Source organism: Mercenaria mercenaria, chromosome 4 (assembly GCF_021730395.1).
Source record: "Mercenaria mercenaria strain notata chromosome 4, MADL_Memer_1, whole genome shotgun sequence".
Classification (NCBI taxonomy): Eukaryota; Metazoa; Mollusca; class Bivalvia; order Venerida; family Veneridae; genus Mercenaria; species Mercenaria mercenaria.
The window spans coordinates 14886498-14906940 of NC_069364.1; the positions used below are offsets into that span (position 1 = coordinate 14886498).

General features: G+C 34.7%; 2 protein-coding genes across 2 annotated transcripts in view; both read right to left on the reverse strand.

Annotated features, from left to right (window-relative positions):
- Positions 1-3584: 3584 nt before the first annotated feature.
- LOC123551054 (uncharacterized) overlaps positions 3585-20443 on the reverse strand; it is a 103201-nt gene continuing 86342 nt past the window's right edge. The window contains exons 2-4 of the mRNA XM_053540525.1: positions 8853-8896; positions 8590-8607; positions 3585-6468 (exon numbers count right to left, since the gene is read on the reverse strand). Coding sequence (XP_053396500.1) covers positions 5728-6468; positions 8590-8607; positions 8853-8876 — 783 coding nt within the window. The 5' untranslated portion in view covers positions 8877-8896 and the 3' untranslated portion in view covers positions 3585-5727. The remainder of the gene's footprint in view (positions 6469-8589; positions 8608-8852; positions 8897-20443) is intronic.
- Positions 8974-19080, reverse strand: LOC128546041 (uncharacterized). Its single transcript, XM_053540524.1, has 3 exons — positions 18511-19080; positions 9720-10410; positions 8974-9275 (listed from the first exon to the last, which is right to left on the reverse strand). Exons 1-3 carry the CDS (start codon positions 18877-18879, stop codon positions 9061-9063), a joined length of 1275 nt encoding a protein of 424 aa, XP_053396499.1. The 5' UTR covers positions 18880-19080; the 3' UTR covers positions 8974-9060.

Genomic DNA, 20443 nt, shown 5'->3' on the forward strand with positions numbered 1-20443 from the left:
GCGTACGAACGATGTATTTATATAACATCTCTATATCTTGAAATTTTAAAGATGGATACTGACACAGTAAAAACGCTTTATGTGAACCGTCCGCTATATTTCCTAGAAACAAATAGAGCATTTGGAGTCATTTGTCTTCAACAATCAAGTCAGATGAAGTCATCGGCCACAATTGATATTTTATGTTTATCTTACTATTGGCCTTAACAGTGATTATTATTATTATTATTATACCAGATTTATTATTATTATACCAGATTTATATAGCGCCCTTTTCATGATAAACACGTTCAAAGCGCTTTACAGCAACTGCACCACACAGGGCGCGAAATCACCTCTACTAGTACAGACACAGAGCGATCTGACCAGAGGACAGAGTGAGACAAAGCCCCCACAGAGAGATTAGAAATCAGATTACATGCTTGTCCGGCTTACTTAGCCTACTCGTTGCGAATAGACAGCCTGGTTCTTTAACGTGCCCAGTGTATAGCACTGATACACGCAAGGATTGCCTGGGTTCCTGACCAGTACACCTCTAGCTGGGTGGGAAACACTGAAAAGCGTTTCTGAAAATTCCCGAGTATTCAAATACAGACACACCTATACAAAGAACATATATCAATATAAATGCATTAGCATCACATGCCGAATAAATATAACATAACTGACTCATTTAATGGTTACTATATGCCACTGTAAAACCAGATAAAAGCTTAAGATAGTTGCATATACGCTTACTTGTTACTCAGTATCAACGGTCGGCCTCACTCGGGCTTGAATTCTTCATGTGAGGTAATCCATCCAGCTGGCTTAGGGAAGGTGGGTTTTGTTCTACCCGGTCCCGCTCGTGTTTGAAAATAATGCACGGAGGGGCACCTGTGGTCTTTCCACCATTAAACCCTGGAAAGGCGCCATATGACCTATCATGTTTCGTGCGAGGGTTAAAGAAAAAAAAAAAAAACATAAATAAGGGTTCGGACTGAGATTTTAGTAATGTGGATCGCAATTGTCTTGTGCTATCAACTGGTCCGTTAAAACTCTACATGTCACAATTTTTTGTCATATCTTGTTGAAACTTATTCGGAGTGTTTGGCTCGATAAAATCTCGAAGGAGCTTGAAACTTGATAATCTTTGTTCCAACCTGAGTCACTAGATCAATTCATAGCAAGATCGTGTTAACACACTAGATGACATATTTTATGTCTATCACATATAGATAAAGCTTAAAACAGAAATCATAGTAAATCATGGATCCGTATTAATATTTAATGTTTGGAATAGAAATCATAGTAAATCTGGGATCCGTATTAATATTTAATGTTTGGAATAGAAATCATAGTAAAATCTTATTAATATAAACAGCCTGGTTACTTCACGGTTAGACTACAGTAATGCCTTTTTAAGTGGTATACCAAACAGCACACTTAACAATTGAAAACATAGTCCAGAACACTGCAGCTCGCGTAATCATAAGACGCCCCGTCGCAATCATATAACACCGTTTCTGAAAGAAGCTTCACTGGTTTGCCAGTGAAATACGGTTGCAGTACAGGTTCTGACCCACACCTTTAAGGCGTTACACAATCAGTCCCCTGCCTATATTGGGATATCTAGAATGTATAAACCGGTCAGGACCCGAAGATCGCAAGACACGCTTGTCACTGGTTATGCCAAAATCTAAAATACCATGATGTATGGCAATCGCACTTTTCGTGCACTGCTCCAAAGCTTTGGAACTCTTCCTGTCAAATCAGGGAACTAAAACGCTAGCTGCTTTTCAAAGCCTCGCTAAAACCACTTTTTGTACAATATTTTGTTAACTGACCGATAAAATTTATTTTTTTTTATTCTTGTTTTTTTTTTAAAATTATACTTTTTTCATTCATGATTTTTGTTAATTGAAATGCATTATCTTTGTATACGTATTTGTTTGTATTTTTTTGCAATTTATTCTGAAAAAAGCACTTTGAACGTGTACAAGTGCATGAAAAGAGTGCTATATAAATGTGGTATAATAATAATAATAATAATAATATAATATTTTAAAAGCCACAATTTCTACCATCATTCATTAAACTGTTAAAAATTTAGTTTTTTAAATGATTTTCTTCAAGGGCAAATCAGAACTGTCGTATTACTATAGGCCTTTCGCATAAAAGGTCCGGTCCAGATTCATAAGCTAGATGACTTGGTCCGAGGAGAGCTGTAAACCTTTAAGCTGTTATTTTTTCTACTCGGTCTATATTAAATTCCGATCATAATCTTTACATCAGGCTAGCAGTTGGCATTTTTGTCATCTAAATCAGCTTCTAATGGTCAAACTGTCTTTTGAACACTCTATGACACGTCATCAGTATGAAACCTTATCAAATGAGAAACTTGGTTACATGGGGTCGGTAAACACTGTGTCACAGTCTGAACACTCTAGAATTCAAAACTTACTACCATGTAAAGGTCAAAACTTCTACCTGTGTCTTCACGTGCGTAAAATCAATGTCATTTGCTTACCAGGGTTAAATTGGTCACTAGGTCAAACAACAGAGAACGACTTATATTAGAAACCACATCTTTAACTTACCTTCATGAAACGTTATTCTTTTGCCCATGCACTACTGTACTTTATACGATTCTAACCTTCAGTGATACAGTTTGTCTTAACATATATTTAAAATCTAAAAGTTAAAACCAGGTGAGCGGCCCAGGTTCACTAATCCCCTCTTGTTTGTCATGTATATGTGCAGTTGGCCCTCTGATTATTAGGTCAACAATAGAAAACGACTTATATTAGAAACCGCATCTTGAATTTACGTTCATGAAACGTTATTCTTTTGCCCATGCAGTGTAGGACTTTATACATTTCTTACCTTCATTGTTACGGTTTGTCTTGACATATTAAAAATAAAAAAGTAAAATCAGGTGAGCGGATCAGGGCCAACATTCCCCTCTTGTTTGTCATGAATATGTGCAGTGAGATAGACTAGTATAGTAGTTTGGTTTGAATCCCTTACTTGTTTTAACTAAATAGTTACATATCATTTTCAGGAGGCTATACGCTTCATAATATTGAATTATCAAATCATCGAGACCTGTAGCAAGTGGGAATAAACCGATATTGAGCCTCTGTAACTGGAAGAGTTTGCCATTGGTTAACACGTTATATGACAAATTACAATTTTTACTGCATCAAAGAAGACATGTACTAAATAATTCACCAATTCAGTGGCATCTCTGCACTTTCAAAAACCCTTTCAAACCTGACTACAGCTTCAAGTCAAGAGAAAGAGATATATTGGCTTTTTAAGATAGGTTGTTGCTTATTACATGCTCATTTGCTCTGAAAGTATATGATTAGAAAAAGCAAATGTTGCTGCGTGACACAAGTAGCTGCTTTATGAAGGTGACCACACATATTGGTCTCTACATTTAAGGCTTTTCATCTGGTAAATTATTCTGTATGCGTATTTGAAACATGACATAGTCAACATCCATACATTTATACTGATTCTAAGCCCCTAGATGAATATTTTGATAAAGGAATACTAATTGAAAATAACGTGTTCAAAACAACTAGAAAACGATGATGGAGAAGAGAAAATATATTTTATTTTGACCTTGATTCATTTACGTTTAGCAAACAAGATGTCATTTGGTTTGTCTTTCACTGATATTCGACAGCACGCCTTAAGATTTACTAATATGAAAATCAGATTTTGCAGCAAATGCTATGAATAGTTCTAACAATTTGATAAAACTTTCAAAATCATGGTATCCAAGAAACAAGAAAATAAAACTCAACAGGAGGGCCCACTTTCCAAAACCGTAGCCTCGCTACAATGAAACCCTACAGCAGTATATGTAAGAATGTGTACATGATAGAATTTTATACAAAAATAGACGACTATGTAAAATAATAAAATAACAAGTACATGTACTCGTCTGTCAAAATAAACTATTTGTTCAAGCAGCCAGATCATACTTGTCTAATGTTCTTTAGTGTAAGAAGTACATCTATAAATATCAAGTCCAGAGATTGAGCTTCCTTTGTACAATAAAGATATATTTAGCTTTAATTGTTAACAACAATCAAGAATTAATTTCCTGGATCTATACATAAGTACATGTCATCCTACATTGTACCAGGAAGATTTTATACACAAACATAATTATATCGACAATAAAAGTTGCGTAGATCATAAAACTGTATTCGCCTTTTTTCCACAATGCCGTAAGTCCATTTTTGGCAAAAACGGAGATTTTAATGTCATTAGGTATGTCTCTATGACCTCTGTATGACGGTGAATCTGTGGCCTTGTAACATAAACAGGCTCAACTTTAGTTCAACTAGCTGTAAGTAGTACAAAGTCAAAATCTAGTTAAGGCATAGTGGAAATAAGGCGACGCTGTGCTCGAGTGTTATCTTTCATCATTTATCACATCAACATTTATTCTACATAGTTACGGATTTAATATTCAATGAAAAACAGTTAATCCAATGTGCTGTTGCCTGTGTCGTATAACATACTCTTGAAAGGACTAAAATGTCGATCTATGCACTTTATGTCGATAAATTAATGCATATATTTATTAAACATGTATAAAACGTAAGGTTATTAAAGTGATGTTTCTTTGTTGTAAGAAGCGTGACTACCACACATAAATCTCATATTTAGATTATTTACATTCGGATAATAAAGATTTTCGGTCGTCGTCGTCGTCAGAAATGAGTATCGTATATCCATTTAAGTAGTTACAGGTTTAATAGATTTGTACTTGCAATTGATTGTGTAATTTTAACCGTTCACGTCATGGTTTCAAATTTGGAACCGTAGAGCCGCAACTTTGGTGCTTCTCCTATACCGCAATATCTAAATTTAAAATTGTTGTTATATAGCGTTTCAATGTGGATTTTGAAAAATGCCTATATTTAAGAATAATAAAAGTATTTCAAATGATAACAATCCTTTAAAATACTGATTTTAACGAATAGACCTTTAATCTATTAAAAACCCGGAAGTTTTGAAGAAAATGACTGTCACGAGTTTTGGATTATTTACATTTATTTTTTTGTAGTTGAGCGTTGTGAATTTTGTATGAACTAAATTACGGATGAGCAAACAATCACAATTTAAATATCACAGATTAAACCACCATACTGGACTAGATTTAATGAATCAAATTATGGAATATCAAAATATTTTAGTACAAGTTGCAAGTAATAACTATACTGTTATACTAGTATATTAAATAGGGTGTTTTAAAGTCCTTAAGTGTGTATGGTTTTAGCACAGTCAGCTCAGTTATAAAATAGCTGCTTTAATTTAACCGTAATAACAAGGTAGACAAAAGAACATAATCGCGCTGAAATATACAGTAAGTCCTTAAGGATAACATTTCAGATGAGTAAATCAATAGTTACACGTTTAATATTTGGTATGAGTGAACCAAGTTCTTCTGTAGAAAATATATTACACTTCATTTATTGCAACCCATTTTCAGAACGACAGCCGCTTTCACACCCATATCAGATATCAAGTGATAAACGTGTATATATCAATTTATTTAACTGGCAGATTTCATTAAACATTTGGTAGAAAGGGACCACTGACAAAGTGAATATATAAATATATTATGTGACATAAATTTTCATCCTGGATATATCCTTCTAATCTGCATATCATTTGTTCATACTTATGTCAGTTTTGTAATTGATACAACTAGTAGTGATATCACTTATATACTTTTGGTCTCCATCCATTATATATCATTTTCGTGACCTTCAAAATATGAAACTCTGTGAGGCCGAAGGGATCCTTTCGCAGTTCATTACAGTCAACGTTTCTGAAGAAACTACCGTCCAGTCTGTTTTCAAGGCATAGTTCTGCAAAGTCGTCTAGACCACAATGTTTAAAACAATGAGCCGTTTCTGTGACTGTGTACTGAAAAAAGTCATCTTGTGTTAGATTGTCTCGAAAAAGATGTTCTGCTTGTTTCGTCGCCAGTGACACGTATTTCGGACCCTCACTTTCTATAGAGTTTAGAAGAAAACCTTCTGGTGGAGTTGTTGGTCTGTCTGGACTTTCAGGAGGCGGTACCGGTAATCGTCTACGGCGAGTGGCAGCTCGAAATATGTCTGTCATATGGTCAAACTGTGGATAATCATAATCATGTATTTCATTGTCTGGCTGTGGCAGTGGACTATATATTTCGCTTCTTGGACTGGGATTGCTGTCAGAAACTGTATGCTTTTCTGTCTGAGATTTATGTGTGTTACTTGTACTTGCAAAATGGATACGCCCATTATCATTCACCGTTACATTTCCTTTTTCTGTTGAAAAATGCCGACGTGGTCTTTCTGGTATTTCGGGTGGTTCCCTCTCATGATGCGCATTCTTCGAATGTTGATGCTTAAACATGCCCAGAAGCTCTTTATGTACTTTGCGGAACAGTGATTTCTTCTCATGACGGCACTAAATAGAACAAAAGATGCATGTCCTTATTATACTAGTTAGCAAGAGTTAAAGCTTTTTACAAAAGGAAGTGATTTCATCAGATGAAATGATAATTGATTTTCTAACTACAATACGTGTATAAATGTGCTTGAGAATATTGTGAGCTATTATACAGAATCTATGCATAACCTTGCGCCAAAACAAACAAAACAAAGTGCATATATGAGATTTTTGAGGTGCAATTTGGTACGAAGGATATTTGAGATTATTTGCATTTGTTAATCTTTTAAGTAAGTACATATTAATGTTTTTAGCATAATTGTAAAACCACTTTATCTACACTCAGTACATAACCGGAATCAAATAATAGATAAGCGTTCCACATATATTTGATTAGGAAGATGGCATATCAACTGGCAATGAAAGGCAGTTTAAATGCAAACTGATTTGGCGCTGACGCTTTTTGGACGGCTATGAAAATGTGGCTAATCAACCGAAAGCGGAATAATATAATTTTGTCTCTGTAACTTAAATAAATTTTTTATTTCTGAAATCGCATTACGTTCTTAAAGAAAATGGCTCACTCACATCTGACTTTGACTTTAAGGGTAACTATTTCGTAAAAAGGACTCAAAGAAATTTAAACCCGAACAGGGAACAACGTTTAATTAAAGCAAAACAGTCAAAACTGCACTATTTGAAAAGAAAACTGGTGACTCAAGTATGAAAGTAGTTGAAATAGGGTTTATATACTTACAATATTGAAACACGAAGTAATTCAGGTACACCCCAAAACTCAACATTTTGTTAAAAGACGTCATATCTTATGATAGGAACTGGATTAAAAAGTTATCCTGCATTAACGAAACATTTTTGTTCTTTTCTGAATGTCTGACTACATTTATATTTACATGCAAATAGGTGCCAAAATGCCACGTAGTTTAGCTGAAATATTGACTAGCTGCTAAAAGGGAGACAAGAAATTATTTAGTCACAAATTGAGCCTAGTATTCAAAGAACAGATCCAGTTGCATTACTTTTCGAACACCCTTCGTTACAACCCGTGTATAATTGAAGGTTCCATGTTCACCGCCGTTTGAATACATCTGCGGATGTCTCTAAATTGCTTTTTGTACTTTTAGCGTGTGTAAATGTTGAGTTCTGCTCAACCCGAGGCTAGAGGGCGTGGACGGTAGCATGCATTTCCACTACCGTCCATGAACAGGCTCAATCAAACCGAGCCTGCAACATTTTCGTTTTTGTCGTGTTGAGCGACCTGTGCAGTTTCTACTTTTTCTTTTTCTTATAATACTGAAGTTTGACATAGTTCTATATCATATATACTATAGAGTGTGTAGGTTTTCTAAATAAATCCACCGTATGAATACATCTGTGGATGTCTCTAAATTGCTTTTTGTACTTATAGCGTGTGTAAATGTTGAGTTCTGCTCAACCCGAGGCTAGAGGGCGTGGACGGTAGCATGCATTTCCACTACCGTCCATGAACAGGCTCAATCAAACTGAGCTTGCAACATTTTCGTTTATGTCGTGTTGAGCGACCTGTGGTTTCCACTTTCCCATTTTACGTATTTCAAAATCGTAGTTTCTCTTTCTTCAGAACCTTTTGCGGAAAAGCGATGTAAAACACTTCAGTTAAGTATCATTTCAAGGGCAATGAGCCAATGAGAAAATCAAATTATGATAACCAAGATAAATAGGATTTGATACGAAGAAAAAAAAACAAGTACTCATTTAAAATGATCTTCTTAAAGGTGGTTGATTAGATTTTGATCACGCTATACATTTGATTGAAAGTTTAACAAACGATCATTTACGCTTACTTGTGTTCTCTGGATGCTTAATACATGTTCGATTTTCACTGGATTTTATTTCTCTATCCTTATTTTAGCATATGTATCAGTTTGATAAACATACTTTGTCTAAGGAATGATATGAACATAAAAACGATTGTGTTATATTTGTCAAAGATTAACATTTTCAAATATATATTTAGCCGAAATTCATTAGAAATGCAAGTTTGAAAACTTAATATTACCTCCCTTTACCTATCTTGGCTGCGCAACTAGGATAGATTAGAAATCTTTGAATCAGGAAGCTACAAACTATTTTAAAACTTACCTTTTGGTTCAGATTATTCTATCAAATGCAAATGTAAAACTAGAAATTATATCGATATCAAATGAAATAATCCACTGTATAAGTACCTTTCTGACATTTGTATAAACAAAACAACAATGACAAAAATGTTATTGGGTATTATTATAACCATTATTAATATCATTATTATATTTTTTATTATTACTATTAGTTTCATTAAGACATTCACAGAACTAGATTCTTTAAAAATTTAACTATGCGTTAAAATGGAACTTTAACCATACCTGATCATGTTCTTGGATATCCATGTGCGGGAGAGGGTGTCTCTCTTAAAATGAGGAATACAAGTTAGATAATCGACATGCAAAACAAGTGTTCAAAACATCTTAATATATTTTTCTAAGTCGTGTAAACGGAAACAAATATCTATTTGTTACGTTCGCCTGCGTTGAAAGCAAAAAGAGAAAGTACCTATTATGATATATACATGTACTACGAGTCCGGGTCGCGTTTGCCTTTTGGTGGAATTTCATTAATTTTAAGGTAGTTAATGTTATAATAATACATTGCATCTATACGTGCTCTATTTGGATAGAAGAATGTCAGGTACAAAAGAGACAGTTCAACAACAAATGTTTTACCAGGTAAAGGTGGCGGTGGTTCTGAGACTTCTTCATAATCGCCCATAGATTCATCATCAGAGGAATCTGGAAATAAAAATCGATATATCTTACATTTGTATAACTTAAAGGTCCATTATTAAGGGAAAGTGAGTTGGCAATTTTTTTGATAGCCAGTGCATAGACTTCTGCAAGACACTAAATAATGAAGATTGGCAGGTCAAAATTTACAGAAGGTCTTTGGAACTCAAAGAAATGTATGTGTATTATGTTGAAATTTCAATGAATCGACAGAATGACCCCCCAGGTCTTTTTAACTTCTTCATCTTCTAGAAAAATAATATACATATACGCGATTTTTCGAATTTCTAATACCACTTTCATTTCCAATAAAATGAAATGGTTCTGTCTTTTAAAAGAAATTAAATGTTTACTTTCCTTAGTATTGACATTAAGTTTGTGAAAAATACATTTATTTTATCATTCAGATATACATGTAAATGCGTAAAAGTATTTCGAAAGGTTACTTGCCTTTAAAGTCATTAGTTTTCCTTCCAAACACATGCTTCTCATTCAGAGTCTGCTTGTAGAAATCAGGACTTCTAAGCCACGTAACATGGTAATTGTCCGGGGACATCCAGTATAAACACTTTTCAATGAAGCCCGTTTCACCACAATGACTATATTTCCTTTTGATATAGTTTGCCTTTTCTTCTTTCCCATGCAAACTTCTCTCCTGTACCATTATCACATTCCAAAGTCCGCCAGGTATAAGCACTGTCTTGTAAGTCCTAGACTCCTTGTCCCTTACCCACGCAACAATCAAATCAATATCTTTAAATCCGAGAAGTTCAATCGGTCCTTCAACACAAATAAGCATTGCACTCTTCAGGTAGTTGTCCATTAAAATGATATCTTCCGCAGCAACGTCTTGAAAATGAATCACCTTCGGCAGCATCTTACAACGAACAAGTTCAAATAAATGATAAACATTTGTATCATCCACTTCAGTACAGTTGATTCGATCTCTCTCGCTAAAAATGTATGACACGTTTCCAGCACTGCATTCTAAATATGTCACATTCTCATTTGGTTGTTTGATCTTACGTACCAGTTCTAATGTAGTCTTTGAAGGAACAATCAGGTTTTTGCCAATACCATTTGGTGACAAGGCAACGGTGTCTTCACCAAGAATTATGTAACGAGGAAGTTCACTCAGGACCTAAAATAATAAACACTTCAGGTGGAAAGCGTGCTACGATCCATTGAAACTTCTGCAATGATTAAATTAGTAACAACTATTTTCTCTTAATTTAAAGGCGTTATTATGGTATAGAGGTTATGTTAAAATATCTTTGGCATAATATATATTATATTCTTAGTCGCGAGAAAATAAAAGACATATCTGTTAACTTCATGCAGGTCTTGTTTCATTAATTCATGTTTTACTGTAAAATATTAGGAATAAAAAATCAAAAGAAAAGCACCGCTCCAATAACACAACCTCATAAAACTACAATTCACAGCGATACACACATAGATTGAGACGCGACAGTTTTTTTATGACATTTTCATGCCGTGTGCAACAAACCTTATACTGCGCATGCGTATATTTTGCTTCATTTACTAATAATAGTGCGGATACGTACCTATAGATGCCGCACAGCATTATGTCGTTTTTAATTTGAAACAAGAAATATCTTTAAAAAAGATGGTCGGCGAATTGTAATAAGGAAAGAAGTTTATGAAAGTTTCATCTAACATTTATCTTTCATCTAACATTTTTCAAATTGCAAAACTAAACACCGCACTTTAACAATTTAAATGGTTCTCTTTTAATTTTTTCACAAAGGTTTCGTAGGGTTGCAACTTTGTTTCGTTTAACCTTAGACGAATAATTACAGCAGTAGTTTGATGAAGATTCATCAAGCGGTTCATGAGAAGAGGTCATAAAAAGTGTTTATATTTTTAGCTAAATTGGTCCCTATCCCCATTTGTAACAAGCAAATTCGATGAATTGGTATCCCCCGCCGAAAGGGTTTGTGGTGAGGAATGGCAAAAAAATATATCCGGCAAAAAGTTAAGGATGTTAATAAGAAGCAAATAATTTCATTAGTCAAAATCAATTTAAAAGAAAACAAATGTTTAATTAAAGAGTACATAATAAATGTATGATACGTTGATCCTGACTAAAGAATTTATTTTGAATGGGATATGCTTACTGTACTAAGCTTAGCTTTTAAAATTAAATGCAGTTAATTGAAATATGAGCTTGAAGTTTAACTGGAACGAAATATTGTCTTTGAGTGGTTTGGCACCAGGTGTTGTTGTTTAACATGTACATTTGAACTTAAAAAAACAGATGTCCTTATGAGAACACTGGTAAGATATCTTGAACATGACTGAGGGCAAGGCTTGTGCAGTCACAACTTAACATGTTGAAGGTTTGAACATTTAAAAAAAAAAAAGGAATGGAAATATATATATGTATATATATTTATTTTTTAAGGGTGTAGGGGTGCGGGGAACGGGAGAGGAAACAAAATTTCACATGTTGATTATAAATATTGATGGAAAATTAAAAATGAAAAACAAGAGGGTCATGATGACCCTGGATCGCTCACCAGAGTAATATGAGCTACATGTTTCTAATGTCAAACTGATGATTTTTAGAAATTTTTTGGAAGATTTTCCGATGTACAATAAAGTAACCCCTGGGGCGGGGCCAATTTTACCCCGGGGGTCATGATTTGAACATAGTTTGTAGAAGTCTACTAGAAAATGTTACATATCAAATATCTAAGATCTAGGCCTTCTGGTTTATTTTAAGCAAATTTATGAAGATTTCCCTATGTACAATCAAGTAACCCCTGGGGCTGGGTCAATTTGACCCTGGGGGGTCAAGATTTGAACCAATTTTGTAGAGGTCCACTAGGCAATGCTACATGTCAAATATCTAAGCTCTAGGCCTTCTGGTTTATTTTTAGAAAATTTTGAAGATTTTCCGATGTACAATCAAGTAACCCCTGGGGCGGGGCCAATTTTACCCCGGGGGTCATGATTTGAACAAAGTTTGTAGAAGTCTACTAGAAAATGTTACAAATCAAATATCTAAGATCTAGGCCTTCTGATTTATTTTTAGCAAATTTATGAAGATTTCCCTATGTACAATCAAGTAACCCCTGGGGCTGGGTCAATTTGACCCTGGGGGTTCAAGATTTGAACCAATTTTGTAGAGGTCCACTAGGCAATGCTACATGTCAAATATCTAAGCTCTAGGCCTTCTGGTTTATTTTTAGAAAATTTTGAAGATTTTTCTATGTACAATCAAGTAACCCCATGGGGCGGGGTCAATTTGACCCCGAGGGTCATGATTTGAACAAATTTTGTAGAAGTCTACTAGGCAATGCTACATGTCAAATATCTAAGATCTAGGCCTTCTAGTTTATTTCTAGAAATTTTTTGAAGATTTTCCTATGTAAAATCAAGTGACCCCTGGAGCGGGGTCAATTTTCACCCAGGGGTCACGATTTGAACAAATTTTGTAGAGGTCCACAAGGCAATGCTACATGTGAAATATCTAAGCTCTAGGCCTTCTGGTTTATTTTTAGAAACTTTTGAAGATTTTTCTATATACAATGAAGTAACCCCATGGGGCGGGGTCATTTGACCCTGGGGGTCATGATTTGAACAAATTTTATCTATTAGGCAATGCTACATTTCAAATACCTAAGACTAGGCCTTCTGGTTTATTTTTAGAAAATTTTTGAAGATTTTCCTATGTAAAATCAAGTGACCCCTGAAGCGGGGTCAATTTTGATCCTGGCGTCATGATTTGACCAAATTTTGTAGAGGTCTACTAGGTAATGCTACATGTGAAATATCTAAGCTCTAGGCCTTCTGGTTTATTTTTAGAAAATTTTGAAGATTTTTCTATGTACAATGAAGTAACCCCATGGGGCGGGGTCATTTTGAACCCGGAGATCATGATTTGAACAAATTTTGTAGAGGTCCATTAGGCAATGCTACATATGAAATATCTAAGCTCTAGACCTTCTGGTTTATTTTTATAAAATTTTTGAAGATTTTCCTATGTAAAATCAAGTGACCCCTGGGGCAGGGTCAATTTTGATCCTGGCGTCATGATTTGAACAAATTTTGTAGAGGTCTACTAGGTAATGCTACATGTGAAATATCTAAGCTCTAAGCCTTCTGGTTTGTTTTTAGAAAATTTTTGAAGATTTTCCTATGTAAAATCAAGTGACCCATGGGGCGGGGTCAATGGGTCACTTGATTTTACGTCATGATTTGAACAACTTTAGTAGAGGCCCACTAGGCAATGCTACAAGTCAAATATCTAAGCTCTAGGGCTTCTGATTTTTGAGAAGAAGATTTTTAAAGATTTTCCTATGTAAAATCAAGTGACCCCTGGGGCGGGGTCAATTTTGACCCCGGGGTCACCCCGGGTGACCAAGGCAAGTGGGCGACCAGGTGTGGGTGCGCAACTTCACATGTTTATAATAAATGTTCACAGAAAAGAATGAAAGAAATTTAATGAAATTCTGCCAAATGGCAAGTTTGTTATGTACAAATATGTGGATTTTTAGACAATTAAAGGGCAATAACTCTGCAGTTACAAAAGAAATCCATACGAAATTGTGTGTGCACAACCACATTATAGTGCTCTAAATTCTGTTAAAAGTTCATAGTTCAAGGTCAAATATATCAAAAGTTATGATGCAGAAATTGCCATATTTATAGTACCCTATATAGTTAACACTAGAAACTTCTAAGGGCCATAACTTTGGTGTTACTTGGGCAATCTGACTGAAACTTGACGGGCCGCAAGAACTCAAAGTGGTGAACATGTATATGAAGTTTTAAATAAATATTCCCAACCATTTCCTACATATGGCTCCGGACGGACGGACGGACGGAAAGACGGACGGAAGGACGGACGGACAACGCCAAAACTATATCCCTCCGACTTTCGTCGGGGGATAACAAAATAGCAGGAGACCTTACAATATTGTTACACACCAAGTTTGATAAAAATCCATTAGTTAATGCGAAGAAAGGCATATCTGCTTTTAGCTATAGTGCTCCCTAATGAGGCCCAAGATCCTATATAAATAAATTTGGTAGAGGACCTTATAATGATGCTCCAGACCAAGTATGACAAAGATCCATCAAGCTGTTCATGAGACACTGTCTAAAGGCATTTCTAGTTTTAGCTCTAGCAGCCCCTAAAAGGGGTCAAATGTCCCAACTGAACAAAGTTGGCTGCGGGCCTAATAAAGATGCTACAAATCAAGTTTGATGAGAATACATGAGAAAAAATAATTTAAAGGATTTTTTAGTTTTAGCTTTAGCGTCCCCTAAAATAGGCCAACTGATCCCGCTTTAACAAATGCATATTCGCTATTCATGAATCTTTGGACAATGACGTCACACCTATAAAAAAGGTGAAGGTCAAGGGACACATACAACTGTAATTATTTCAATATTTCTGTTTCCTAAGCAAAGTTTGATCGTAGTCATTTTACGTAGATAAACTGTATGCAGCGTACCTTCCTTTCAATGTACTGAGATTCAGTCATTATATAGCATATACATAATAAAACAGATTTCAACTGAGTTCAATATTTGCATACCATACTAAAGAAATATATTCATATATAATAAATCAGTTAAATAATTTATATCAAATGTATCAAAGCAAACAAGTACTCATTTTAATATGCAATCTGAATAAGTCACAAAAGCAAGAAACCTTTTCATATACAAACGACAATTTAAACAAGGAAAATCTTTTAAAAAGCACTTCTCTGCATAGAAGACTCTTATCACACCCTTATTCATGTGATACGCAGACCGTATTCAGCTCTTTCTTTAATTTGATAATGTTGGTTATTGAACAGGTTTTATCATATTTATTAAACTTACTTATCATTTTGAGATATATCAATATTCTTGCTAAACATACTGAGCGAAAGTTTGCTTTAAAACTGTGAACAGCGTCGTTTAGGATAAACGCTTTGTCTACATTTCACTCAGCGTAGCACAATCAGCAGAGTAAAACAAATTGACACTCTCGTCCTATCAGGCAGAGTGTTGCATAAATCTTTCATTTTGATAAATTATCTATAATGCGTTATCGAGTAGTCTGATTTGCAAACGTGGCATGGGTCAGTCAATGTCACGAATTCGTTCTTATAACGGCATTCGCCGAAAAACAATTAGTAACACTCTCGTCTAAAGTAAAGATATATGCTGGATATCAATAGTTGGCTTGGTGGCACAGTAGGTTGAGTTGATGGACACGCATTCATTATATAGTGATAGTTTTGACTGTTCGCACCTTGCATTTGACCAACATTTTTTTTTGCATTACATACTTTGTGTAAGTTTGTTTTTCCCTGGTTTCGAATTCATTGTTTTGTTTCTTTTTTTTCGTATAAAATCGGTAGTATCTTTAACTCAGTCGATACTGAAATTATGACCGGGCAATGCTTTTATTAAAGTGAAGTGTAAGATTGTTATAAAATTTATAAAACTAACCCGTACAGGTTAAAAAATATGACAGGAAAGCTTGAAAACATAAGACCATATTAAAGGCGGATAAACACAATTACGTGACAACAGTGATATAAATAAGTTAGTGAACAAGTTAGAACTAGATTAACTAACTCGTTTTGTTTTTGTTGGATCGTATTAAAGAAAAAAAATAATAAATACAGGTTTAAAAACAAAATTTTAAAGGGTCTGGGAATCGAACTCCCAACGAAAAATTATACTACGGATACCGTAACCGCTCGGCCAACGTGAAATCACTGACTGCATCGTAAACGTATTGTCTGCAACTATTGACCTGGCACTCATTATCTTCGCCACTATTTTCGTTAGTTTTACGCAATATTTGTATCTTGAAAATATCTATATTACTTAAATAACCTATATAAATAACCAGTGACACGATGGCGTGGTGGTAATGTGTCTGACTTCCATACCACGAGTTCAAACCCATTCTTTAAAACATTTCAGTGTAATTTTATGTTATCGATATTGATCTTTTATTCTTACAATATTTACGTAACATATTTCACAAATTCTGACTGTTATTTCTTATAGTATTGTTTTCTTGAAATGCTGGTGACAGGTACTTTGTCTTTTTATCTGAGAAACTTTTAAAGATTTTTTTATTCATTTTGTTCCACAACGGTTAACTAGACTACAAGTGTATTTCTTTCAAGAAATGGGTCATCAAGTTAATCAGAAAAGTGTGGCAATTTTTCTACTTGTAAATTTTGCAAATAAAATTTGGGGAAAAATGGTCAGATGCAGGACTCAATCTAGCAACCCCGAGATTTGTCCGCACAGCTATTTGCACATGCGATATTAGTTAAATCATAAAGACATATATAATGCAAAAAGTTATATCGCTATTAAGCTTCGGACACCGAGAAATAATTTACACAAGATAGGGAATATTCATGAGTGCAAGGTCAATAATTACGGACAAAAGTGTACAGACTTCAGTCGAGAGTTCTATCAAGACCTCTCCATAGTGTTGGCTTTCAAACTAGAAGGATTTAGACTTATCTACTAATTTTACGGCGTTAGATTTTACTTTCTAGCGCAAATTACGGTGAGCCAGTCTAAAAAAATCAAGTCCTTTGCCCCGTTCGTTTGGGCCACGGAAGATCTGCCGGAATAAGAAGAGCTCTTTCGAGATGTTCCATTGTGCACTAGAACAAATGTTTAGGATTTCTTTTTCAAATAGCACATTAACAATAAAAATCTCTGAAAAAAAAATACATTTAAAAAAGAATGATATATTTTTTCACTTCCGGCAGACGTCCGTTCGATTTGGATTTTCTTCCAAGCTTTTAGAAGCTTCTCGGAAGCTATTCGCGTGGGCCCAAACGAACCTGGCAGTTGATAAACAAGCTTGTCAGGTGAGGTTCTCGCAAAAATGGTAAGATGCCAATTTGGCAGCTTTCACCAGGGCCAAGTTCGGACTTCAGTGTACAATTATTGCAGTGGTAGCTTTTGAACATTTTTAAATGAAATTTAGTAACTAGGAAATGCTTGGGTCTACAGTCCTCGGATTGGCGGAGGTTGATCATATCCTGAAGATGACTTATTGATTTTGAGACCATTAGGTCGTGGTTACAGTGACCCGGACCAGGAAAACAGTTTCCAGACTATAACCCAAGAAAGCTTGGGCCTAGGATCTCTAGACTTGATACGAAGGTTGGCCATCACCAACAGAATGACCCCTAATAGGTAGCAGTGATCTGCATCAGGGAAACTTGTTTTCGTATATAGCACAACCTATCATATAACCAGAGACATAGATAACAATTTTAAAAGGAGCAACACTGGACCTCACCTAGGTTTCTTTTTTAAAAGAAGCCTACTTGTTTTATATTATTGTTTTATTTGGTTACATTTTCAAAACGCCATAACACTACGTGATACCTATAGCTGTACGCTCTGTTGATTATCACGTTCTCACTGTCACCTGATGTTTGCAAGGTGCTTTCTGAAATCGAGAATTCCGGTTATTTTTATAAACCGGAACACCCTTATCAGAAGTAGTAGACGAATGTTTTTATTTTTGATTTATTAGAAAAACAACGATTCTGGATAGAATTCGATAAGATACATTCAATTTGTTAGAACATTAAATATGCAACTTAAAGGTGAATATAGGTAAACGTTTGATTTTATAAATTCTCACACCACGATGTTTGGGTTAGTCGCTTTAAAGGCATTTTTACTGAATGACTTCCTCTTTGATACTTAAGTTAGTTTACTGTAGATGATAGATTCTTGAACTTCTGAGTGCTATCAGAGTCTTTTAGCAAGTGTAAATGTTGAGTTCTGCTCAACCAGGGGCTAGAGGGCGTGGACGGTAGCATGCATTGCCACCACCGTCCATGAACAGGCTCAATCAAACCGAGCCTGCAACATTTCGTTTTTGTCGTGTTGAACGATCTGTGGAGTTTCCACTTTTTCTATTTTTATATCATGCTTCCCATGTATTGTACGGAAATATGTTCGAATGTGGGTTTTTGTTTGATTTGTCTGTTTTGATTCACTGCGTAAGTACAAGTCTTCAATTATTTTGCATGGCTGTATACTATGTTTTAGAAAAAGCGTACTATGATTTTGTTATATGATATTATATAATCCAAAATGTTAAATAATGTTACGATTTAAATGCGAAAAAAACAAATATAAAGTGTAGAGTTGGCTACGTGATCTACAAACGAAATTCAACATTAGATTTTCAAAATTAGCTAAATAATCTTACATGTGATATCGTTGCATATCTTCTACTGCTTCCAGGACGGTGCACAAATTTTACTTTGCCATGGTATTTCAGTGGTATCAAAAACTTTTCATCGACATATGTATCATGTTCGAGAACGTATTCTGATCCATTTTCCTTCTCTACAACATTATTGTCGTAATACCGCAGAATTTTTATATGCCCGTACTTCACTTTAATCTTCTTCTGAAGCAATACTTCCGTGTTTCCTGATATTTTGGCATGTAAAATATCAAAGTCTTCGTCATGTTTGTTCTCTTCATATATTCTTACCACCATAGGTAAACTATTTGTCTGCAGAAGTCCTGCTATTGTTTGCTTTTTGTCTTCGAATTTTAGATCATTTGTCATTATGGTTTAATCAAAAAATCACCATTATCTGTAAAAAAAACTTCAATAGCCTTGTTTATACAGAACATCAGTATGTTAAACTAAGTCTCTGTCTAAGATATACCTAACATTATCCTGTACTTCCTCCTTTGAAATAAAGATTTTACTGCACTTGCTGTAACGTTACGCTGTATGATTGCCTTTAATATCGCTTTAAAAGGATGTCCACCTTTGAGTGCACCTTTATACACACCGTCATACTTCCTGATTAAATTGCAGTTATAAGATATCAGTGACAATTTGGTGTATAAGTTGTTTTCACCAAATAGTTTGGGTTTGAATATTCTGAAAGAAATTTCTGTGAGTTTAAAAAGATCGAATTAAAACTGATTGAACAAAAGACATATGCGCTATAATTTTCAATGAGAAAATAATAAGAGATTAAGGATCCTGCCATATTGCCATGTGTAAAGGCCAAAAAGTTCTTTAAAAATTTAAAGAACTATTCATTAGATTCTCTAAATATCCTCCCAAATGATATAAGGGGAGGATGGTTGATTTCCATTCATTTTTACATGTGACTTCCGATCAAAAATGTATTTATAATGATTTTTCTCATTAGGTTTGCTGTGTCCAAATTTTAAACCTTAGATATTTTAGATGATTGCCTTTTGGTTTTGTGACAAAACATTTTCAAACGCATATTTTTATGAAATGATATTGAAGTTTTAAAAATCATTTATGCATGAACTCATTAACTTAACGTGTAAATTTCAGGAAGAAACACATGCATCTGCACTTGCTGGCAATGTTCTTGGGCCTTCTCTGATGATATGTTAAAAGGCGACGACCGGACATCGGCAGCAAACTGCTCGCCCATTTAGTTTTTTCGGTGGCAAGGGTAAATTTTAAAATCTGATCGATGACCAGCAGTTTCTGACAGGACAATTCTGTTATGATAAAGATACATATAATGCTTTATCCATATACGAAAAACTGACCATACCTTTTGGCAGCCATGTTTTTGGCGAATCAAAATAGCTTTGAAACCCTTGGTAGAGGATTACCATGGAATCATTTGTGTGAAATTATTTATTCTGCCAAGAAGAAATTTATTAAAATCTCCCACTGCATACGTAAATTAAAGCAGAAGTAGCCATGTCCTCTCGGGACCGTCTTTATTTATTTAAATTCAAATATTTTATATAATGATAGTTCTCCCTGAATGGGGATTAAATCCCACCAAAATGCACTAATTCTGTTTTCAAACTTGTATAATTCTCTTTCAAGCTTTATGTTTGAGACATGGCAGTTTTACACCTGTAACTTTAAACTATAAAGTTTTTACACGTTTGTTTTGTGATCAGAATGTTTCACCTGTAAACTTCAATTGTACTTCTCAGTACTTTTCACTTACATGTCTTTTGCGCATTTAGGTTTTAAAACATGTCTTTTGCAAACCTTTTAGGAGTGTGAAAAAATGTTTCTTTTACAAGTCAAATCAGAACAAATTAGATGTATGTCCATATGACAAAGGTGTTTCAACTTCCTGTCAGTAGACATGGTTTCATGACTAGGTGAAATA

Bases quoted from the DNA above. Each gene is read 5' to 3' on its own strand.
- LOC128546041 (XM_053540524.1), bottom strand. From the start codon at position 18,879: ATGACAAATGATCTAAAATTCGAAGACAAAAAGCAAACAATAGCAGGA. The intron at 10,411-18,510 runs GTAAGATTATTT...TTATTATTTTAG, and splicing joins GATATGCAACGATATCACAT to GTCCTGAGTGAACTTCCTCG. The intron at 9,276-9,719 runs GCAAGTAACCTT...TTTTATTTCCAG, and splicing joins GAAAACTAATGACTTTAAAG to ATTCCTCTGATGATGAATCT.